The sequence below is a fragment of the Phoenix dactylifera genome, unplaced genomic scaffold, assembly GCF_009389715.1.
Source record: "Phoenix dactylifera cultivar Barhee BC4 unplaced genomic scaffold, palm_55x_up_171113_PBpolish2nd_filt_p 000076F, whole genome shotgun sequence".
NCBI classification, from domain to species: domain Eukaryota; kingdom Viridiplantae; phylum Streptophyta; class Magnoliopsida; order Arecales; family Arecaceae; genus Phoenix; species Phoenix dactylifera.
In genome coordinates, this window is record NW_024067675.1 from 62,974 (window position 1) to 85,621 (window position 22,648).

Consider the following 22,648-nt stretch of genomic DNA (forward strand, 5'->3'; position numbering starts at 1 on the left):
GCCTCTACCTCTAATTCGAAAAATTACTCCTAATTCTTTAGTGGGCACTAGAACCCAATAGATCACATATAGGCCCGAGTGTGGCTCGGCCAACCCATATGCACCTATTGGTAGGTTCTTAACCAATTGCTTCACCAAGCAACTTCTAGTGATGATTTTGCCCTAGGTTTTCCGGCAGGCGTGTGGCGCCTCCACCGAATACCCTAGTTAGGTCCAACCATTAAATGATAGGGTTAAGTCTAATCAACTAATAGACGACCAAGCCCGAGTGTGGCTCGGCTCACCTGACCGCCTATTGAAGGTACACTTAACTCATCATATATTGAATGACAATTCCAATGCTTGATAAGTACCAGGCGTATGGCGCCTCCAATAATTATCAAAATATTGGACCCATTATCACCCAACTTAATGGGAGGCTATGACCTAGTTATCCCCATAACCATTTCATTTTAAGGACCTAATAATTTTAGAGGATTTCATAATTAGTATAGATGAGAAGATTCGGTTAGTCTAATTTCTCCCACTGACTTCACCAAATCAGATTAGACTCAAACCGGTTAAGAAGACACCTAAATCAGTCATACTGATTTTTCTTAAGGCATGGGCTAACTCGAATCATTAAGTGATCCAATCAAAATGTGATTGACCATGTCGGCCAGGTAAGTGAGATCGATGGAAGGGATATGCCATTAACTCGACAAAGACGAATCAGTGCGAGTAGCTCCCAATTAAAAACCACCGGTCAAAACTGCCAAACTTACCTTAGACACCGACTGGTTAATCAATTTCGATTTGATTACTCAAATGACTCGAGCTACACCTCTGAGCCTAAATCAAGTTCCATCTTGGTCTAATCAAAGATATGGAATTGATCAATCTACAACTATTGTATTTAACCTAGAGTTTCCTTGACCTAATCTAGTTACTACTTAATTAGATTTGATCAATTAACTCTAATTAGACCATGTTTGATTCTAACCTTAGGTCTAACCCAATCCTAAGAACTTGATTCAAGCTAACCCATATGCCCAAAGAATTATGCAATGTCAATTAATTGAGTTACAATTCTATTTCATAACACTTAATTCTCAATTAAGTTTAGACTTACGAAAGTTTTGATCATTGCATATTTCTTTTTAATTACATATTAATTACAATCTTTCAGTTCTTAAAACATATTTTCAAATCTGAGTTTTTGTAATTAATCACATGTAATCAGATTTAATTCATGTTTAAGTCATTATGTTTTATGTTCATGCATCATATATACATAACAACATGAATTAATACAAACAACATACATCTTATGTATTTGTTTTTTCACTTTTATTTTCAGATCTGATTTGTTCATTAAAATCAGAGATCATATGAATCATAAACTTTATTTAGATCTAATCTAAATAATATTATGATTTCAGATTTATTCATGTTACTAATCCTAACACAAACATGCATCATATGCATCCAAAATTTCAGATCTACTTAATCATGCATAATCAGCAATTAAATCAATCATAAAAAGCACTTTAGATCTAATCTAAACATGTTAATGATTTCAGATTTAATTGCAAGAATTAAAACATAAAAGTTTAAACATAAATGTGGCTCTGATACCAATGAAAGTTATTCCTAGGTTCTTCGGTGTTTAACATGCTGAATATTTTTTTTTTTTTTGAAAACCATGGCTGAACCTGATCGGGTTGCCTACGTACCCCTTCACAAGGAGAATCAAGCCACACATAGTTCTTTTAAAATTTCAAAAATACAGCGGAAAAATGAATCAAACAATTTAATTCATGCATGCTTACAAGATCAAATCTAGAGATCAGCACATTAAGAACACATAGGATTATGCCGGAATCGTTTAAACAATTATGCTAAACTTTTATGCATGATTAACTATCAGATCTGAAACTTAAGAACTCTATTCCAATTAATCTCCGAATATCCATCGAATGGATTCTGGAGATATCTCCGTGAGGAGCCCCAAAAGAGGGTAAAACCTCGGAGAATCGGACCTAGACCTTGACACCATAATAAATGATTAATGCTAGATTAATACCTTTTATGATGGATGAAAGTTGTGAATCTGATTCTTGACTTCGCAGCCATGCACACGAATGGCCTCTACGAGAAGTATACGTGAAGTCCTGAAGGATCTTCTTCCGCAACAGTGCTAGCAGTTGCAGAACACTTGAAAGCTGAAATCTGCCGTCGGGATTCAATCAACTCTTGATCAATCGTCTTGAAACAGATGGAGATGAGGTTTGTAAGGAAAGTAGAGGACTCAGATCTGATCTTGAATCTTCTAGATATTCACCCTGAAAACCCTATCTAAAATGGAGAAGAAGAGGAAGAGGAGGCGGGTGAGGAAGAAGGCTGCAATGGATATATTTTTGGTGCCCATGTTTGACCCCTTTTAATGGCCTCCGAATTTTCATTCAAAATTTGAAATTTATTTTCAGAAAACCTCTTTTAGTTGGCACATGCAAAGGAATAGGAACAACCCAAATCAGATCTCAACCAAATCTGATTTAAATTTAAATTTTAAACACATGTGCAAGAGGGAAGGAATTTGAAATCCATGCGGCAAGGTAAAACACTTCATAATTTCGAAATCACCCCTTAAAATTCGAATTTAATCCATTCAAAAACTCATACGCCACCTTGGCTGATGGTTTGAGTGATTAAAATCATTTAACACATTGCTTAATGTTTGAATTTAAATTCAAATAACAAACAATGTCGTCATGTGTCAAGCAATGGGTCCATGTGCCATGCAATAATTTTGGTTTATTTAAAATTCATGAAATCCAATTCCATGTCACCAATAATTGCCACATCATCTGAGCCTAATCCCCTTGGGTTGCACCTAATCAAATTTGGTCAAACCCGAATTAAAACAAAGCAATTTGGTTGAACCCAATCTAATCAGGTCAGACCCTGATTGAGCTCAAATTGAATCCAATTCAATTTTGGCTCATGCAAACTCAATCAAATTGAATTAATTACTTTGTGTTGGACCTAATCCAATTAGGTCAATCCCCAATTAAGAACAAATTAATTTAAAATTAATTTGATCAGCTTAAGTCCTTTTTGGTTCTAACCTAATCCAATCAAGTCAAAATCCTGATTGAGCCCAAACTTGAATCCAATTCAATTTGGCTCATCCTTAGCACAATTACTCAATCAAATTGAGTTTATTAGTAATTTAATTACTAATTAATCCTTCAATAATTACTTTAATTATTTTATAAGATAATTTGCCAATCAAATTGACCAAATTATCCCTGAATGATTCTTAATCATTCATCAGCTTTTTTGATCAATCAGGAATCTTCTATGCGTGTGACCTCATAGGTTCGAACCTAAGCCGGTAGTATAGGAACAATTTTCTACACTAATTGATGTGACCATCTAGCAACGGTACCCAACGTCCGGATAGGCCGAATATATGCGAAGCAAATATTCTGGAACCCTGAACTATGGTTACTATATAATTCAATCCCTTTGACTCCTAATGCCAGGATGACTTAGAGCTCACTGTCAACCCTATAATTAGTACATCCATTATGTGATTAACTTTAGATATCCCGTGACTCCTCACTGGGATTACCCTGGCCAAGGTTTTGCTAAATTAATCACAAGACATTATCTCCTGTTTTCAGGAGGGGTCAATTTCATCTTGACTCACAACTGACTACGCAAGTACTTGACTGCACCCAGTGACCTTCCGTCACTGAATTAGATATTCAGGTAGTCCGGTACCAAAGTACAGTGAGTTGCTTGCTAGTCACAGGTTGCGGTCTCAGGTCAGAGGGCCAAACTTATACCCATATCCACTTGGAACATCTCTCGACAGTAGAGCGTTCCGGAATTGGTCACGTTCAGTGAAATGTACTCCTACACTTCACCTATGTGGCATACCAGTGTCTCCACACTTCTTGGTTAAGAGGACAACCAACGTATATGTCACACAACGACCTAATCTCGATAATGTTGTCGTCCTAGTAACAACATATCATTTGGTCGTGAACAAGTTTAAGGACTCAAAGATAAATCCTCCTTTATCATAACATAAGTCCTAAGGACTTCATCATATAAGAGTTTATTTGAAGATGAAATGATGAATAATGCCAAATAACACTTTATTAATTTGTCAATTCATTTACAAAATTCAATTATCAATATGCTGCGATTGACATTTAGGATACAAATCCCAACAGAAATGACGTTATTGAACTTGAGATACCACTGTCGGGATGATTGTTTGAGTCCATATATAGACTTATTTAGCTTGCAAACCTTATGACTCTGTCCTTCTGAAACAAAACCTTCAAGTTGTTTCATGTAAACTTCTTCCTCTAAATTTTCATTAAGAAATGCAGTTCTCACATCTATTTGGTGCAGCTCTAAATCAAAATGAGCCACCAAAGCCATAATTATCGTTAAAGAGTCCTTTGAAACTGGAGAGAGTGCTCTTAATGCGTGTATTAGAGAAGGAGTCTAACAGGCTATTTATAGCCCTCTCCAGGGACCAAACGCCCGTGAAGAGTCAACCCCCCATCAAGGTAACCCTTCAGTGCTGTGAAATTACCTCAATGCCCTTGTGATTATCAGGATTTACAAGTGACACTTGTCAAGATGTGAGTTCTAATTAAACAGGATCAGGGTTTAATTAAACGGGATCCAACATTCTCCCACTTGGACCATATTGACGACATTTGTCAATATGAGCCACAACTTGACGGGATCCCAACACTTTCACCATTGCTGTTGCTGCCACTTCTGGCCATCAATAATATCGGCACCTCCAATGCCTGTCACTACTACTATTATTTATGCTACCATCGCCATATTTATATTTTAACAAACATATTATATGTTTAAAAATTATGAAAATAGAAATAAAAATTTTATTCTATTTCTAAAATTTAAGAAAACAAAAGTGATGCAAAACATCATCTTAGCATATGCTACCTACCATAGCTTTTGTTTTCGCCTAAGAACATATCTTTCACTTTATTTTAAAAATAACAATAACACATAGATCATCTTTACTAATATTTTTTTTCTAAAGTTCAATTCAGCAAGGAAATATTTCTTTACTAAATAGATATCCCTCCCTTCAAAAAATATTTGCAAGTTATACTCAGATTTCAAGGTCTTACCTAGTGCATTATTTAAAAAATATTGATGAAATAAATTGTTTTCCAATCCGTTTATGCATTTTAATTACATTATCCGAGTTTTTAGTAGAAATGCAATGTCACGTTTACCCTCTAATAAAATATGGAAGGTAAAACATTCCTATACATGGAAAAAAGAAGAAGAATGTAATAGTTAAACTTTGTGAAACAATTTTGATTTATTTAACAACAAGCTGCAATGAATCAATTATACGTAGCTTTTTGAAGGGAGGGCAAGCAGGACCATCAAACTCGGGGTGACCATGGACCCAAAATTATCTGTACTTGTCATGGCATTTACTTGTCATTGGCTAAACCATGAAGCAATATTAGTTGCTAGAGGACATTTTTTGTGTTTCTTATATTTTTTAAAAAAGTTATTCACATAAAAATAAAAACCAAAAGTTAATTTAGCTTGTCCTAAAAATATTGTTATCAAACACTTATTTTTACTGTAAAAATATTTTATTATTTCAAAAGTGTAAATATATTTTTTTAATTAATACTCCGAACGATCAAAAAAAAAAAACTTGTAATATTTGAAGGGGTACAATAAAATGACTTTCCAAACAGCATCCAAAATTTATTTTTGGAACATCAACAACTTTAGATTTTTTTTTTTTTTAATAGAGAGAGAACAACTATTTTAACTACTAAGATATTTGCAGCAACTAATACAATAGATTAATTAACATGCTATTGAGATGGTAATGGTGATGCCCAATTTCGATCAATAGTCTCCACCCTCCTAAAATTTGCTGAATCGATCGCCAACCACTATAGATTTTGTAACGTTAATGGTTATATTTTCCTGTCTTTGCTATTTTCTGAGAGCATGTACACCAAAATCACCTAGACTCATCAGAGCCATCCATCCATCCATCAGATAGAACCAATCCGATGCACCTAATAGTAGCAATTAACGTTTTAGAAGCTTCTAGTCCGACGTCCCTTATCCGCACTTCATCGTTCCCTTCGTCTCCCTCGCATCGCCATCCAGTGATGGCGCTCCAACCCTTCTCGTCGGCCGCCGCCGCCGCCGCCGCCGCCGCCGCCGCTCGGAGGCTGACTCCTTCGTCTCTCCTCCTCCCTCCAAGAACAGGTGCCCTCCCCTCGCCATTTACGCCCTTCATGTTTTTATTTGGAAATTTTCACTCCCGAAACGAAACCCGCATGATAGAGTTCGCAAATTCTTCAGGTCATCTTGATATCCTTGAAAGTTCGATGTCTGTTAAACGTGTAGGATCCTGGATAGAAGCTTTCACTATCGTGGGCATGAACTGTTTGCATTAATGCTTCAGCAAAGTTAGCCATGTAGTAAAGCACTAAACCTTCATATATCTTAGGCAAACTGCCGGAGATCTTCTTATATCGAGGGCTTCTAATTGCACGAAGTATGATAGTGTACAAATATTTAGCCATCAGTTTTGCGCATAGAAGTCAATTTCCCTGGTGGTTATTGGTTAACATGATGAGGAAAGCCAGTTGATTGTTCATTCTTGACGAGATGCATTCTCCAAACCCTGATAAAAGCCCATATCATCGTCCATTATGTTTAACGATCCTTGGATATTCTTGGTGATTAATTCATCCTTCCAAAGTCCAAAACTTCTATAGCCGGTACATCTTAGTGCACTTCATATTTAAAATTTCTTTGCTGTTTTGACTCGACCTTTGTTCTCAATTTCTTATGGAGCCTTCATAATCAGCTATTTTGATTTCGATTTTCTGATTTTATATGTGGAGAAGGCTGGAGATTCCGCCATAGGTAAAGCTGGAAAAGGGAATTGATTTTAATTCTGTTTTTCTTTAAAAAATTATTGCTTTGTTTGTTTATTTGTTTATTTGTTTATTTTTAAGTTCTATCCTGCTTAGAGTCTTTACTCAATCTCTATCACCATGTAGAATGAAACTTTGAATGACCTGAAGATTCATGTTCAAAGAAAACCCACAGATCACCTATCAATCCTTCGTGCATTTTAGATTTGATTTGATTGGAAAGTAAACTTATCTCAATACTTTCCAATTAGTGATACACTTTCTGATGTTTCAATACAATTTAGCCAGAAAAGAGGGGAATTCATATATACTTGTCAAACAGGAAACAATCACTCTGGATTCCCTGGTACATGCATGAATAAGTTATCATGGAGCTCTACTGTAAACTACGTAAGACTACAGGTCGGAAATGCATTCTCAAGCAGGCACTTGGGTACTAAACTCATCAAGAAGAGGCAAGTGCATCTCTCCGTTTTGCTTTTTGTGGCTGACTTTCAAAGTGCACATTTTTTCCTTAACCATGTTATGCCTCATCCTCAGAGCAGGAGTCTTGAGGTGTGCAACTATTGAAGAAATTGAAGCTGAGAAATCTGTGATTGAGAAGGGTGCTGTAAGTGCATTTCTGATTGTTTTTGGAACTACAATATATTGCTGGAAAAGTTCTTGTGCTGTATTGGTTTTGTGCATTCAGTGAGCTTAAATGTATTTCAGAAAGAGAGGATGGAAAAGACCATTGAAATGGTTCAAGGAAATTTTAATGCAGTGAGGACAGGGAGAGCAAATCCTGCCATGCTTGACCGGGTTGAGGTATATAGCGCAGCTTTTTATTGCAAGTATACACTCCATGTACTCCATCTGTTATCCAGCAAGCACTTGCCAAAATCTAATTTTGATAAAAAATGGTGGCCCAGTGCATGAGGGTCCCGCTATTGTGGGTCTGGGAAAGGTAAGATGCATGCAGCCTTGCCTCCATTTGCGGAGAGGTTGTTTCTGTATTTCGAACATGAAATGGAGCAGCCAAGGCTTGCCCTCCTAATTTTGATCAATTATGATATCAATATAGGAAATGCTACTGCATCTATCAAATCCAGTTGGAAAATTTTGCTAGCCTATTGCTATCCTTAATTTACGTATTATGTGGAGTTTCTTTCCTTTATAAGTGTAACACTAAATTATATTTTTAATTTGGATGCTCTAAGTGGAAAAGGATTTAAGTTGCAGTAGCAGTTCTTTGTTGTCTGTGTGAAAGGTGATAATCAAGATATCCTAGAAAGCATACAAATATAATAAGTTATATTTATTTTGAAGTTTTTACTGGTGTCTTTATTGATGAACTTCATTACTATTATCTCAGTTTAAATGTCGAAATAACAAAAAGCTGTATATTATATGAGGAATTTGGGGCTGTTGCTAGTGGTACTAGCATTATAAAGAAAGATTTAGAGTGAGTTCATTTTGCAGGACACATATAATTCAGCCAGTTAAGTGCACAAAATGGTGCATATTGGTTGATGGGCACAAATTGATGTGGACTGATACAAGCTAATGTCACTGAGTAATCTTGTTCTCTTTCTCTTTTTTTTTCCTTTTTTGGGGAAGGGGGCATGTAAGCTTGTTTTGGATTTTCCTAACTGTTGGAACTAAAATATTTTTTTATCTTATTTTATTGTTGTTGTTGTTGATTAAAGCCTGATTCTTTATGCTCTATTAAATTATCAAATTAGTTGCTTGGCTTATTGATATTTTCCCACTTTGCTTGTTAATTTGAGAAAGGAAAGAAACTGCAAATTGTTAATATCTCAACGCCTTTTCTGCTACTTTTGTTAAAGCATTTTCACCAAGCAGAGTTGCATGCAAGAACTTAGACGGAAGCCTTCTGCCCATTAAGCTGTTTGTAGTCATAGCTTAAAACTATCAATTACTACAAATATTTTGGTTCTTTGTCGGATGATGATATTGGTTTTTCTAGGTTGAGTACTATGGAAGTCCAGTTAGCTTGAAAAGCATTGCACAGATCAGTACTCCAGATGGAAGTTCACTCCTTGTGCAGCCATATGACAAGTCTTGGTAAACTTCTTTGCTATTTAAAATATAAATTTTATGTTTGTCGTGTCTTCAGCCTTTCAAGTTTTGACACCCCAGATTTTTTTTCCCAGTCTAAAAGCTATTGAGAAGGCTATAGTCAATTCTGATATTGGTTTGACGCCAAATAATGATGGAGAAGTCATAAGATTGAGCATTCCCCAGCTGACATCTGAGCGAAGAAAGGTTTGCTGTTTGTTTTCTTACTCTTTCTTTTTTTTGTAAAAAAAAAAAAAAGCATGGGTTAGAAATCTGAATTGAAAACATGTGGCTGTCTTGTATGGTTCACAGAGATTATTTTTACCAATGGTATTCCTGGAGCTATCAAACTGGCTTTTATCGTCAAAGTACAAGAGAGCTCTTCCTTATGGTTTTATAGACTCATTTTGAGCTTTCTCATCTGATACTTATCGACTACTTAATTAAAGAAATTGGAAATGTAGCTGTATTCTTTGTTTGGAGTCTACCAAGTGATGGCATGAGAATTGTAGCTTATTTTATGTTTAATTAGAGGTCCTCTGAGTGTGGCTTGCATGTAATAGAAATCAAATCAAGTTACATCAACTTTGATGGCCATCACTAGGAATCCTTATTAAATAGTGAGAATTATTCACTAAATCTTCTTTCACCTTCATTCACATTGAAATATATATACATGCTGATGCACTAAATACAAATTCTCATTCTGTAATCTTCCCAGACATGTTCAAATTAAAAAATTGCTGGATAATTGAACTCATATCGCCCGTGTGTAGTAATGTCTAGTTCAGATTCAGCACTTAACTATCTGATAAAGTACACAAGTTGGTGGGGAAAAAAACATACCCAAGTACAAAGAATGTGTTTTTTTCCCTTGCTTTTTTTTGTAAAGCACTTAGATGATGAATAATTTGCTTAAAATTATCTCTTGACATCTCCCAGGAAGGACAGGACCAAGGTTCGCCGGTCGCCTACCAAACCCGGTACGGTTCCGGTTCGTTCTGGAACCGGCCGGTACGAACCGGCCAGCTTTTTCCTGCCGGAGCCGGGGAAGAAGAAGAGAAGGAGAGAGAGCGCGGGGAAGAGAGGGAGGAAGGAGACCCGTGGCCGCCATTGGAGAGCCATGGAGGGGTGGCGGAGGCCGGGGGGGCGGCGGAGCCCCCGGGGGGGGGGGGGGGGGGGGGCGGGGGAACCCGCAAGGGCACGGCGGAGGCGCGGCTTTTTAAATTGAAAATTTTAAGTGAAGTCGGCAAATGGGGTGCCGACTTCACTTAGAAATCCCCAAATTAAAATCCTCAATTTAAAAAACCGTCGAAACAGGGGACGCGGTTGTGGCCTCGGCCTCCGCCGCGCCTCTGCGGGTTCCCCCGCCCCCTGCGGACTCCCCCCCATCCTCCGCCGCCCCTCCGCGGCTCTTCGATGGCGGCTACGGATCTCCTCCCTCCCTCTTCCCCACGCTCTCTCTCATTCTCTTCGTTTTCTTCGTCTCTGGCACAGAATCGGCCCGTACCGGTTTCCACTGCTCCGACGTACCGGTTACAGGCCGGTACAGGATGGTACGGGACGGTTCATCAGATCTTGGATAGGACCTTCCAACTTTATTGGCAGAACTACTATTGCATATGCATACTTCTCAGTCCATGTATTCCTATTGGGCTTCTATGTCATTAAATTTATTTGCTGATTGACTTTATGTATTTAATGCTGAAATATGTCTGATATAGCTGCTATGATCTATACATTAATATTACATATTCATTCTTTATAGATTTACCATTTAAGAGATTTAACTTGGTAAAGTAGAGTTAATACAGATGTATTTTTCATAAGCTATTACAAAGAAGTTGATCTATACTTCTTGAGCTTGGTCTGCTCCATGACTATTTTAGTTGCCGCCCATCAATAGTGAATGATTCATTAGAAAAGATATTTACCAATTAAAAATAATTGAAGCTTTGCACGTTGGAGTTGAGGGTGCAATATAGGCAGATTGGGTTGGGTATTGGCTAATGTAAATCCAACTTGCCCAATGACACACTCAATCCCAGCCTGACTTAAGCCAGTAACCCAACTCTGCATCCATCAAGTAGAACACAATTTTGGGTGAGTTTGGTCTGAATCTTAGGTTGGGGTTTTCTAAATCGAAGCTGCACAGGGTTTTGTTCTAAGAAATAATAACCAATATTGGGATTGGTAAACTTAAAATGTATAGAGCACAAAGGTCTAGGTAATTTCCTTCTGGATTTGTAGAACTGGAAGAGACATGACCACACAATATTGTAAGGATAATGTGATGAAAAGCAGTTATTAACTGCAAACCAGACTTAACTCAGCTGTCCGGTATGCCTCTCCAGCTGGGAGAGGTCGAGGATTCGATCTCCATGGTGGCATCGCGACCGTGTTTCTCATGAAAGAGGAAAAAAATATAACCAACTATTTTTATCATGTCCTCACTGTAAGAGTCACCTAGTTGTGTATTGCTTATTGCCTGGGATGTATTACATGTTATTAATTACATATATTTTTTTATTTTTTGGTATTAATTAATTAAATATACTTATCATGTATATACCAAACTATCTGGTATAAGTTTTGGTGAAGTTCACGCTGGGTCGAGTTGAGGGTTTTGATACAATATCGATTAGGATTTGTTTCAGGTTAATTTGGGTTGCCCAAGTTATCTGTCCAAACTTGACCCAGCCTGAATATTTTTGTCTCCCGGTCTAAGTTTCATGTCTTGCCTACTCGACCCATATTACAGGTTAGATCAAATCAACCTCCCCTGATCAGTGTTCCTACCTGAAGGATAACAAGGTTCAACTGATTTCAGAAGTTACACATTGTTTATTTTCGTGATGCAAGCTAAATTTCAATTAAAAATGCTAAAAGAACTACATCAATCATCTAACATTTTGTTTTATGGCTGTAGGAGTTGTCAAAAGTTGTTGCTAAACTGGCCGAGGAAGGAAAGGTATGATAAGCTCATTTTATTGTTCCAAGAGTGGCGCTTCACTACTCAAGCAATATCTTCAATTTTTTGATTGCTGGGTCTTGATAACTTTTGATTTCTGTCTGATATTAATGAAATATATTCCTTTGTTTATCCATATCCGATTGCTTTTTGTCCTTTGAAGTTCACGTATGTGTATACAAACTCTAAAATAAGGTTGAATTACAGTCAGTACTTGTTAAGAAACTACACACACATACTCCTAAATATTGCCCTACATGAAGGTTGGAGTGTGTCTTGTTAGAACCTTTTTTTTTAGAAGAGATAATTAAGCTAATGCAATCTTCATTCAACCTTAGAGGGTGAGCCTTGGTGCAACAGTAAGGTTGCTCTATTAGGACCTAGTGTCATGTGTTTTAAACCTGAAAATAGTCTTTCTACATTCAGGGGTAAGGCTGTGTACATTTGATCCTTCCCATATGCTACAGTAGCAGGAGCCTTGCGGCCACCCTTTTTTAATCTTCATCGAACCTTAAAAATGATAACATATATCAATTAAGACTGCTGAGGTCCGGTTTCACGATCAAAGAAGTATATAATGGAATGCAAATAATTATCATTAGCTGTGATTAGAGCCATCCTTCTGTAGTATAGGCAAATAATGGTGTTTATTTTTAATCATGCCAAATACTGCTTTTGCATGTTTTAATTGTGGAAACTTTTTGTTTCTCAGTCGGTTAAAGGGACTTCTTGAAATGCCAATCATATGCTTTTTGCAGGTCGCTATTAGAAATATAAGGAGAGATGCCATTAAAGCCTATGAGAAACTTGAGAAGGTTGCAACTTTATTGCATATTATCTGTTAGGATGCTTCTACTTTTTTCTTGTTCATCTGGTAGGTGCTAAATTTTTCATCTTGTGCCTTTCTTTCATAGGAGAAAAAGCTTTCTGAAGATAATGTTAAAGATTTGTCAAGTGATCTGCAGGTGACAATATATCCATGCTTTTATGCTGCTATTCAATACCTTAGTATTTGCTTTCCCTGCTTATGCACTTTGACAGAGATACCAGAACATTTTCCTTCAAATGCTAAGTTGATGAGCTATCGCATTAAATTTTATGAACTTTAATTTGCAGAAAGTGACAGATCAATACATGAAGAAGATTGATTCCATCCAGAAACAGAAGGAAAAGGTATACCATCAGATAGTTTCCAGTAGCTTCTAATCTCCCTGCATGTTATTGTGAACACGTGTCAGGCACCCTCCCTGAGCAACCAATGGAATTGAGCATCTGTTAACATCTTTTGGTTACTTTCTGCACCACACTTACATAGCCATATAAATAGTGAACAAAGATAATGTTGGAAAAGCCATGCCAGTAGTTGCTGAAAGTGAATTCATTGTGTTTGCTTATATTGAATATCTCAACAGTGCACTACAAGAGAATTTTGTTCTAGTCTCTTTTCATTTGGGATTGATTTTTGAAACCTTTTATTGTTTGTAAAATGTGTATGTTCACCAGGCTCATGTAGGCAGGGATGTCAGTTTGTTTCCTTGTGAACTTTCAGGACAGTTTAAGAGTTCACTATCTCATGGTTGATGGTGGTTTTGAGTGACCACTTCAAAATTTTGCTAGTTGTAATGTTTATATTTTGTCAACCTGTTATAATATACTCACTTTTCTTTAATCAGTAATATGTTCTGTAGTTGTGGTACATTCTCACTTTTGTTTGTAAATTTCTATTAACATAATATGTTACACTTTAGAACAATGTCCACAATCTCGGTATTGGTACTGTAGTGGTTAGGTACCAATATGGTGCAGCATTGAATTGTATTGACACTCTGTAGGTAGATGCATACCGGTTAGGTACCGGTTCAGTATCTTTAGATTATGATTATAAGGGTATTTTAATGTTATTTCATATTGTTCTCGAGAGATTGTATGATCTCTTAATGCATGCAATTGTAATAATTGAACATAGATTTGTAACTCGATATGCAGATTCATATCATTGTATGCCCTGATTCTTGTCATCTATATCTTTCATCCAATCGTTAGATAATTTTAGCATGTTCCCCTATTGCTACGTCCTATTTCTGGTTTGTACCAGCTTTAATGCCCAAATTAGAAGTCATGTCCTATATATGCACTCCAAGTTACAAAATACCTAAAAAATTAATTCTAATTCAGATTAATATAGAATTTACTAGGGTACTACAAAATTTTGGCAAGATTTTTCTTGATTTTACCAATTTTGACCTATTTTAGGCATAAAAATGTATTAAAAAGAGAGAAGTATGAAAAGGAGGAAGGGCTATTTTAAGAATAGAGAGGAGAAGGCTACGAGATGATCTTCTCTATTATTGGAATTGCGGTGGCCCGAACCGCTCCGATTCAGGCCCCTTTTCTACCCGACCTATCTTTTCGACCCAATAGCATACTAGTTTTGGGTAGTTCCATTAGGTTTGGGCTAGTTCGGGCCTCTTACCGACCCAACCTACCCTTTTGACTTGATACTACGCCGATTCGGGTCGATTTGGCTTACCTTTCTTTAGAGTTCGTACATTTTAATCTTCTATCTCTCCAAATAAGTCAAATGTGATGCACCGTGCCTTTGTCTTGATATTACTCTTCCTTTTTGTAAAAACTTTTTTCAAAGCAAAGATTCTATGACTTCTTATATTCATGACTAGTATCATAATCATTTCTCTTTGTTTCCTTCTTGTAAAGATTACTTTGCCACTGTTAGTGTCTAGATTTCATTTTATCATTCTTTGCTTATGACCTTAGCCTCGTGATTTATCAATATTTTCTTACCTAAAAAGTTCCGACAGGCGTCATGACAAGTAGTAGTCAGAATTTCATTTTGTAAACTATACTTTTGCATTAGCAGGGATTAGCAAAAACACATACACACACGCATGTATGCACGTGGAGAAGGAACAACAAAAATGGCTTGCCTACATGTCAAGTAATTATTGAATAGCTAAGTTTTAGTCCGCGTGTTTTAAGACAATGATCTGCGTTATTGATTTATAAATGCCAAAAAACTCATTTTGCTAGTTTCTTGAGTAGCCACCATTAATGTTCACTTGGCTCATAAGTAAGAAAAATCTGAATTATGTGATTTTTTTCATTTTTAAGCATATTAGGTGTCATAGACCATGATAAAGGTGTAAAATCTCAATCTTGATGGCCGATTGTTTGATTTGCATTAATATTATTCTAGCTCAATTCCTTCTATGACTTGGTGTACTGGTCTTTACTTACTTTATTTCTATCTACTGCCTTTCTTATTTGTTTTATAATCACATAAGATTTAGATTTCTTAGGTCATATCATGAGAAGGCATGGCTGTCATAACAGATTTATGTGTATGGTTATCTGTTTTCTGTTTTGTGTACCATTGAATGCAATTAAGAAGGGCATGAACTACGCTATCAAGTTGTACTAGATATGATGATTGTGCAAGTATCACCTACCCTGCCTGCCTGGAGCTTGCAAATCTGAGGTCCACAATGGTATGCAACAAAGTTCGAGTACCATCTCAGAACATGCTCCTGGTGCTTGTGTTCCAGATAATATATGTTTATAGACTCATTGCATGCTAAAGTTTGTTGTGCTGGTTGAGGCCCTATAGAATTGTTCACATTTTTATGACATGAGAACAACCATGTTAACTTATACAATGAGACAGTGTTTAGCATAAATTCAAGGCTCCCGAAGTAATTCTTATGTTACGGATGTGCTCCATTTCGAGATGTTCTGGAGCTGTTACATGCAAAACATCCTGTGTCTTTATATCTCACCTGGTGTTATTGGACCAAAATTATACCCCATTCTGTTTCTACTCGGTCAACACAACCATATGTGGTTAGTGTATATCTTCTTTTCTACCCTCATGCATGCATATGTGGTTGTATGCCTCTTGTTTGCAGTTACAGATTCCTTTGCATGTGCCCATGCTATGTAATGATATACTGATTCGGATGGTACCATTTTATTTGACTACATTTACAGTTTTTTTTTCTTGTTCATCCTCACGTCATCTGTGCACTATTCTCCTTTTCATGCTCTGATGAAATGTGCTCTCATTTTCAGGAATTGCTGACAGTATAGCTATCTAAAAGCATGTTCAAATTCCTGTGTGATATCAACTGGTAGTGTAAGCTGTAGCGCTTCTCTTTTCCATATTATATCTGGTGATCATGTCAAAGTTGATCTCTTTTTTTTCAACAAAAAAGCAATTGATTTGATGGTTTTTCTTATGTTCACAGTTGAGCTACATTGTTACATGTATACTAAGCACTGAGAATTCTCTTATAATTGTCAGTTTTGACTTGGATATCAGTTGGCAATTGGTCGTGAATAGAGTTGAGCTACTATACCTGTTCTTGAGAGGATTTTGATGGATGATGATTCCAATGAAGCACCAAGCTTGCAAAGAAGTCATTGTGGACTTGGTATATATATATATCATGTTTCATGCTCATCTTTTTTCCTCGTTTGATTGTGTAAACATCAACAAGAAATTAATCCAAGTTGAGGATTAGTGCTCTTCTAGATGAACAATCACTAAGATGCAGCATTTTTATCTGCTATCAGCAAATCCTGCTTAAATTCTTTCCTTCGAAAAACAATATGCATCTCTCCCTGTTATGGAATCAGAGTTGTGCAGATTTTTGTTCACTGCTCTACAATCCTTTTGGGATCGTTCGGTCTAATGATCATTAGGAGAATTGTATTGAATACTCTATGGAAGCTAAAATGAAGCCCGGCCAAGCATACAATGACCATCGAACGAAAGAAGATGGTGAACCAGAGTAGCAGCTATATGAATCAGACTTGAGCTTCTTTTCCTTCATCTGGACTCCTTCCCAGTCCTACCTTTCTAGATGATTGCAGAAAGTTTACCACATGCTCTGCACCTCTCTTTGGCCTATGGTATTCTTGACCAAAATCTCCCACCAATGTGTAAATAATTTTCTCTGGTTGTGGAAGGTTATTGCTTCCATGCTTTTTTTTATTGACTACGGTCATCGCATTTGTTTCCAACAAGCAAGTTCAAAGTCATATCATGGGAGCTGAAATGGACAAAGTTCGGATGCCAAACGACACTTGGAGTTGGAATCTGGAGGAATAACGATATTTCGATTCTCCTGTGCTAGCTCATTTAAGACCGTGGATTCGTCAATCTAACTCCCCGAGAAGGCGCGGTTAAAGGCGTGGCACGGCTGGGCTGCTGATATTTTTGTGGATCTTCTGAGACGCGATACCATCGGAGAGCGACTTATTATTTATGGTGATAGAAACGCTTGTGGTGTTAGCCTTGGGTCTGGTGGCTTATTATTTTACGGTTGGCGACAAGTCAACAATTTAGCATGTACCTTGTCGCATGGCAATTGGGCAGGGCGCCACCAAAAGCTATCAAGTTGCCAGGGGCATGCTTTGAAGAAGCGAGAAAAAGAAGGGTTTCTGTCTGTTACTGGTCAGTAATAAATAAATCGACTTTTTTAATCCAGAGAAGGAAGAAGTCTTAAGTTAGCATATCTGGACAACTGAATCAGTCTCTTAGAATATCAATGCACCATTTATATTGGGTTGTTTAGGATCCAGGTGCTTGTGTAACATGGCTTCAGTAACAAATCTAACACTAGACAATGGGACATAATAATATATGGTGCTTCCTCGCAAGGGTCTAGTAGTAGAGGTAATCAGGTGAATTTGGTTTACCAAGATGTGGAAATGGCTGCAGACTTGCTTTTGCAATGGGGAGCAGCCCACTGGCACTCACTATTAAGTAATAGACAACACAAACTTATGGTGGTCTTTATTGGCCCTTTGCTTTCTTGCCTTACGAGCAAGCCACCATGCTCTCTCTCTCTCTCTCTCTTACTATGCATCCTTGACTTCACAGCCGCTCAAGTATTGCAGCTTTCTAGCTTGCATCAGGCACCATATGACCACCTTCAATTTTTTAAATAAATTTTTCTAACACTACATGAATTATGTTTAATTTGTTATCTATCAATCTATCTATCTGTCTGTCTGTCTATCTATCTGCGTGTCTATCTATCTAGTCATCCATTTATTGTGCATCCTTAACTAGACAACCGCTGAAGTATTGCAGCTTTCAAGTTTGCATCAGCCACCGTATGATCACCATCAATTTTTTTAATTAATTTTTTGAACTCCAAGTGAATTATGTTTAGTTTATTGTTATCTAGATAACTTACAAGTACAAAGCTTTAGTAGCATGAATATACAATAGGAGAAGATTTAAGGAGCACGGAAGTGAAAATATGGGGGTTGTGGAAGGCGAAGCTATAATAATCCTCTTGTATGTTAAATGTGTACATAATGGTTGGTTGAACTGACCTAGCTCTAATAAATCTAGCACATGTAACCTATGGTTCATACACGTGCCTCATATCACAGTGGCATCAATATATGTGGACATACATGTCATTGGTGGGGATGTTTCAACTTTTTCCTAAATGAATTGGATATTGAGAAAGCCCTTGCTGCATGGCTCCTAAAATTAAGTACAGAAAAATAATATAACCATCCCAATCTTCACTCTTAGAAAAGAACCACAAAATTTAACAGGTGGGGAGTGTAAAGAGGCAGGCATGTTTATTTTCAAAGAAGGATGGTTGCTAGAAAGCTGTCATCACCTCCTGCCTAATAATATACCTGAGCCCTTGTGTGCCCTCCTATTTTCTGATTTTGTTGGTCGCATTCACACTCGTCGCGTGTGAGCCGCCGCTGTACCAAGAAAAATGAAAGGATGGCTGTGACTTATGAGGGTTTTCTTACAAAGGTCGTCATCATGATACTGTTTATAAAATAAACAGAACTGAAATCAGGGTGGATAGAATGCAGTGATAGCTAAGAATTTTAGTTAGAAGAGTGAACTGCAAGCATTGGAAAGTGGATTTGGATGTTGAAGAGAAATAGCATGGTGGATGCGAGTAACTTAAAGGGTAAGATTCTCGGTAAGAAGATTTTGAAACAAACGGCTTGAGATGGTGACCCGGACCCAAAAATTTCAGAGGCTGTGCAAATCAGCAACGAAGATTTGCCAAATATTTTATAGAAGGTTGTTGGATATTGTCCATACGCTCCTCTTGTTCAACATTTTATAATTATGATGGGGCTGATAGACTTGGCTCCCCTTAATTTCAATATGGTCAAGGGAGGGACCAGCCTAGGATTGGGTCCCCCTCTTCAGGCATCTTCACGCACAAACCTTTTTAAAAGCTCAGGAAAAAGGAAGAGAACAAAAGGAGGGCTTCAATTCCAGTGTCGTGTTTCAGTGGACCGCTCGGTTGGCGACGAGGGTAGGCAAGTCCAATGCGGCACGTGAACTCCAATCTTCCACAATTTTTAACTCCTAACCTATATTAAACATCATGAGTTTGGAGTATGATATGATAATCCTAATATAAATAATGCTGTGCAATCCATCTTGTAGAGAGAATTTATATTCACAAAAAAAAATTATATTTCTTTGAATTTATCAAAATAGACTACCTTGCAGTTCGCTGCATTTATATAGTTTTACTGTAAATTCTTCTTTTTCGTCTACGACTACACATCGAATGAAATGCAAAAAAAAAAGAGTACTCATAAATAATATCTAAAAAACACTAAAAATGCATGAACCATACGTTCCGCCGAACACAATTTCTGCTGCAATTGTATGATTTTTTTTTATAGTTTACTTAAGTCCAAACCATTGGAATTATATTTTGCATGCATCTATATATATATATATATATAGATGCAATAAACCTACATTGTTTGTGTGAGCCATTTGCATACATTTTCAGCATATGTTCATTAATTGAATCAAATGTATGCCGACGTGGACAAATGCATGATGATAGCGTAATCAAGTCCAAAACAAATCAGTTTTGACAGGAAAAAAAATATATATATGTGAGGTCATGAGGTGACTATATTCGATTTCTGGAATCAACCATCTGACCTGCTCTTTATTAGTAGGCTTGGTTAAATTTGGGGAAACAGGGCAAGGATTGGTTCTTGCTGCTCCTACGGATCACGTTAACGGTTGAGGCACAAAGAAGCTGGCCCCATCCTCCACGTGGTAAGATGCGGCGCGGCCTGTCTCAGGTGGCATGAAAAATGTACATAGATACAACCCTGACGCCAGCTGCTTCCTTGCGCCCGCATACAATTTCTATGCCTCACACTATGTGATCCTTTCTAACCCTACAAGTTTAAATCATGATTTTTTTTTTTTTTCAGCAGCTGCTCATCCTACGCTGGTACAAGTACAGTCCTAATAAATCCAAAAAATCTCTTCGAACTGAGCTGCATAGAAAGCAATTCAGTCTGTGATGCAGTTCGTCTCTCGATAGGCATATATTATCTGAAAGATGTTGCATTCTTCCATCATTTGCTTTGTGGAGTAGAGGGTTTTCATCTTCCATCCATTCCTCCTCTCATATCCAATCATGACTCCTTCAATACTATTATTTTATTATAATTGTCATATGTATATCGGTCATTAAATATAAGATATTCTCAAATAGTTTTGCATTTAATTTTTAGTATGATATATTTTAAAACGGATTTGATAAAAATAAAAAAAGAATTGGAGTGCTTGCTCTGTTGAAATGTACCTATAAATGCAGAAGAAGGGTGGTCTACTGCACAGCGTACTAAGTTGTGCGGTGGGGACTCGCCTTCTGTCCCTCGTCAATGCCCTTCAACCTTGCGGGAATTTTGGGGAATTTTCATTGAGGAAAACGGTACCAAACATCGTGCTTGTGGGCCCGGCCCACCGAGACGGATCCCGTAACTATTGTCCCTACTCGGACTCGATGTCGAGGTCGCCGCTGTACCCACTAATGGTGTGGCTCTTGCACATGGAATCGCCGATTCTACAACCCCACCGCCGCCCCCCCCCCCCCCCCCCGCGGCGGTAAAAAAAGAAATCCAACCTCCATTCTATAGTAAAAAAAAACAGCATGACATAATGACCATCCCGTGATGTGATGTGCGTACCTATGAAGAACAATATACATATATAATATATAATTAATATATATATATATATATATATTTGTATTCTATTTTTTAGAATAATATACTATCTCAAGATGGGGGCCATGAAGATCCGTACGTGGGGCCCAAAAGTGCATGCTTGATGGAAGGCATGTAATGGGGGCCCACGGTCAGCTTGCCTAATCCTACTCCCCTCTCGCTTTCATTGCTTCCGGGTTCAAACCTATCCATCCGGAAACTACTTCTGAATGAATGAGATGGGCGACTTCAGAACGGCTCTCGACAAGGCGTCGGCTGGGTAATTGACCGGGGGCCTCAAAAAAGGAAAAAAAGGGGTTATATAATAGAAAGATTGAAGTCAGGTCTTCAATCATCTCTCTCTCACAGCAGCGTGTAGTTTCCGCGTGGGGTCCAGAGTTCGTTGCCGTGTGGTTCCTGGCCTCGTGGCCGGATGGAGTCCATAATTAGGTAACGAAAGGGCCACCCCACCCTTGACTCGCATCGCAATTGAATTATGTTATACTTTGGATTATTTTATAAATATTTTTCTAAAAATTTAAATTTATATAAATATTTTTAAAAAATTATATTTATTTTTATAAAATATTTTTTATGAGTATTTTAATATAGCGGTTTTTCTAACACCATTAATAAAAATCTTATTTATTTTAATTAAAAATAAAATAAAATTTCGAAATTATTTTTTTTTCCATCACCACCGTTTTATAAATATTTATTTTTACACATCTATCCATTAAAAATATTTTAGTCATTTTATTTGAAACCGTTAATTTTTTAAAGACATTAGATCGCGTGGATATATATATATAAATAAAAATAAGAAAATATATAATAGCAAAAACAAGCATTATACAATGGTATATATGCAAATATTAATTTTAAAAAAATATTCATGCATAATTCAATATCTAAAAGGATATTAATGTAAAAAAATAATATAATTTTTTTATAAAAGTCGTATACTATAGAAGGAGGGAATTTATAATTATAATTAATACTTCGATCATGGTCTAATTTTGCAAGCTATGGATGGTACCATCTTTCCAACTATTGACACATAAGGGGTCAAAATGAGAGAGCCAGTGATTTTTGCAGCATTCAGAAGGAACAACAGGATTGGACCATAAGAACCAGGTGTTGGGTAATTTAGCAGAGTTCCGGCCGTCCCAATTATTGTAGAGGTGATAGGTGATGGGCCATAGGACATGGATGTTTTGGACTTGTCCGGCAACCTGGCATCATGTGATTAGTGGATAATCTAGTGATTTGAAACACAGTTGGAGAGGATGCAGACTTGCTTTAAAGCGTGAAACAGCGATTCACATAAATGGGCCGGGCTCTACTTTACCGACCTCCACTTGCCTATAAAATAGGTGAAGTAAGAAGACAAGAGGATGAATTGACTTAACATAACCTTTTTACCACCTAAATTTCCACTACATTGCCAAGAATACGCTGGATTCAAGACTTGCGAGGGCCCACCAAAAGGAAGGGGTGTTTTTTTCTTCTTACCTGCTGCATTTCCAGAGCCAGTGAAGACACAACCCCAAGGGAGGAATCTTAGAAAATAAAACACGAGAGATGACATTGAAGTCCATGTTAC

General features: G+C 37.2%; 1 protein-coding gene across 7 annotated transcripts; it reads left to right on the plus strand.

The window, feature by feature from the left end:
* The first annotated feature begins 6,124 nt into the window (after nt 1–6,124).
* Nucleotides 6,125–16,560, plus strand: LOC103721717 (ribosome-recycling factor, chloroplastic). 7 transcript variants are annotated; one of them, XR_005507040.1, is made up of 13 exons: nt 6,125–6,294; nt 7,294–7,426; nt 7,512–7,581; nt 7,683–7,778; nt 8,941–9,038; nt 9,128–9,239; nt 9,345–9,400; nt 11,962–12,003; nt 12,762–12,818; nt 12,918–12,968; nt 13,120–13,176; nt 16,090–16,148; nt 16,322–16,560. XR_005507040.1 is itself a non-coding variant. In XM_039116186.1 (12 exons), exons 1-11 carry the CDS (start codon nt 6,195–6,197, stop codon nt 16,105–16,107), a joined length of 834 nt encoding a protein of 277 aa, XP_038972114.1. In that variant the 5' UTR covers nt 6,128–6,194; the 3' UTR covers nt 16,108–16,153; nt 16,322–16,560. The 7 variants fall into 7 exon arrangements, 5 of the variants coding, with proteins under 5 accessions (XP_038972117.1, XP_038972114.1, XP_038972116.1 ...); XR_005507039.1 differs by having other exon boundaries at nt 16,090–16,560; XM_039116186.1 differs by lacking the exon at nt 9,345–9,400 and having other exon boundaries at nt 6,128–6,294; nt 16,090–16,153.
* The last annotated feature ends 6,088 nt before the right edge of the window (nt 16,561–22,648 follow it).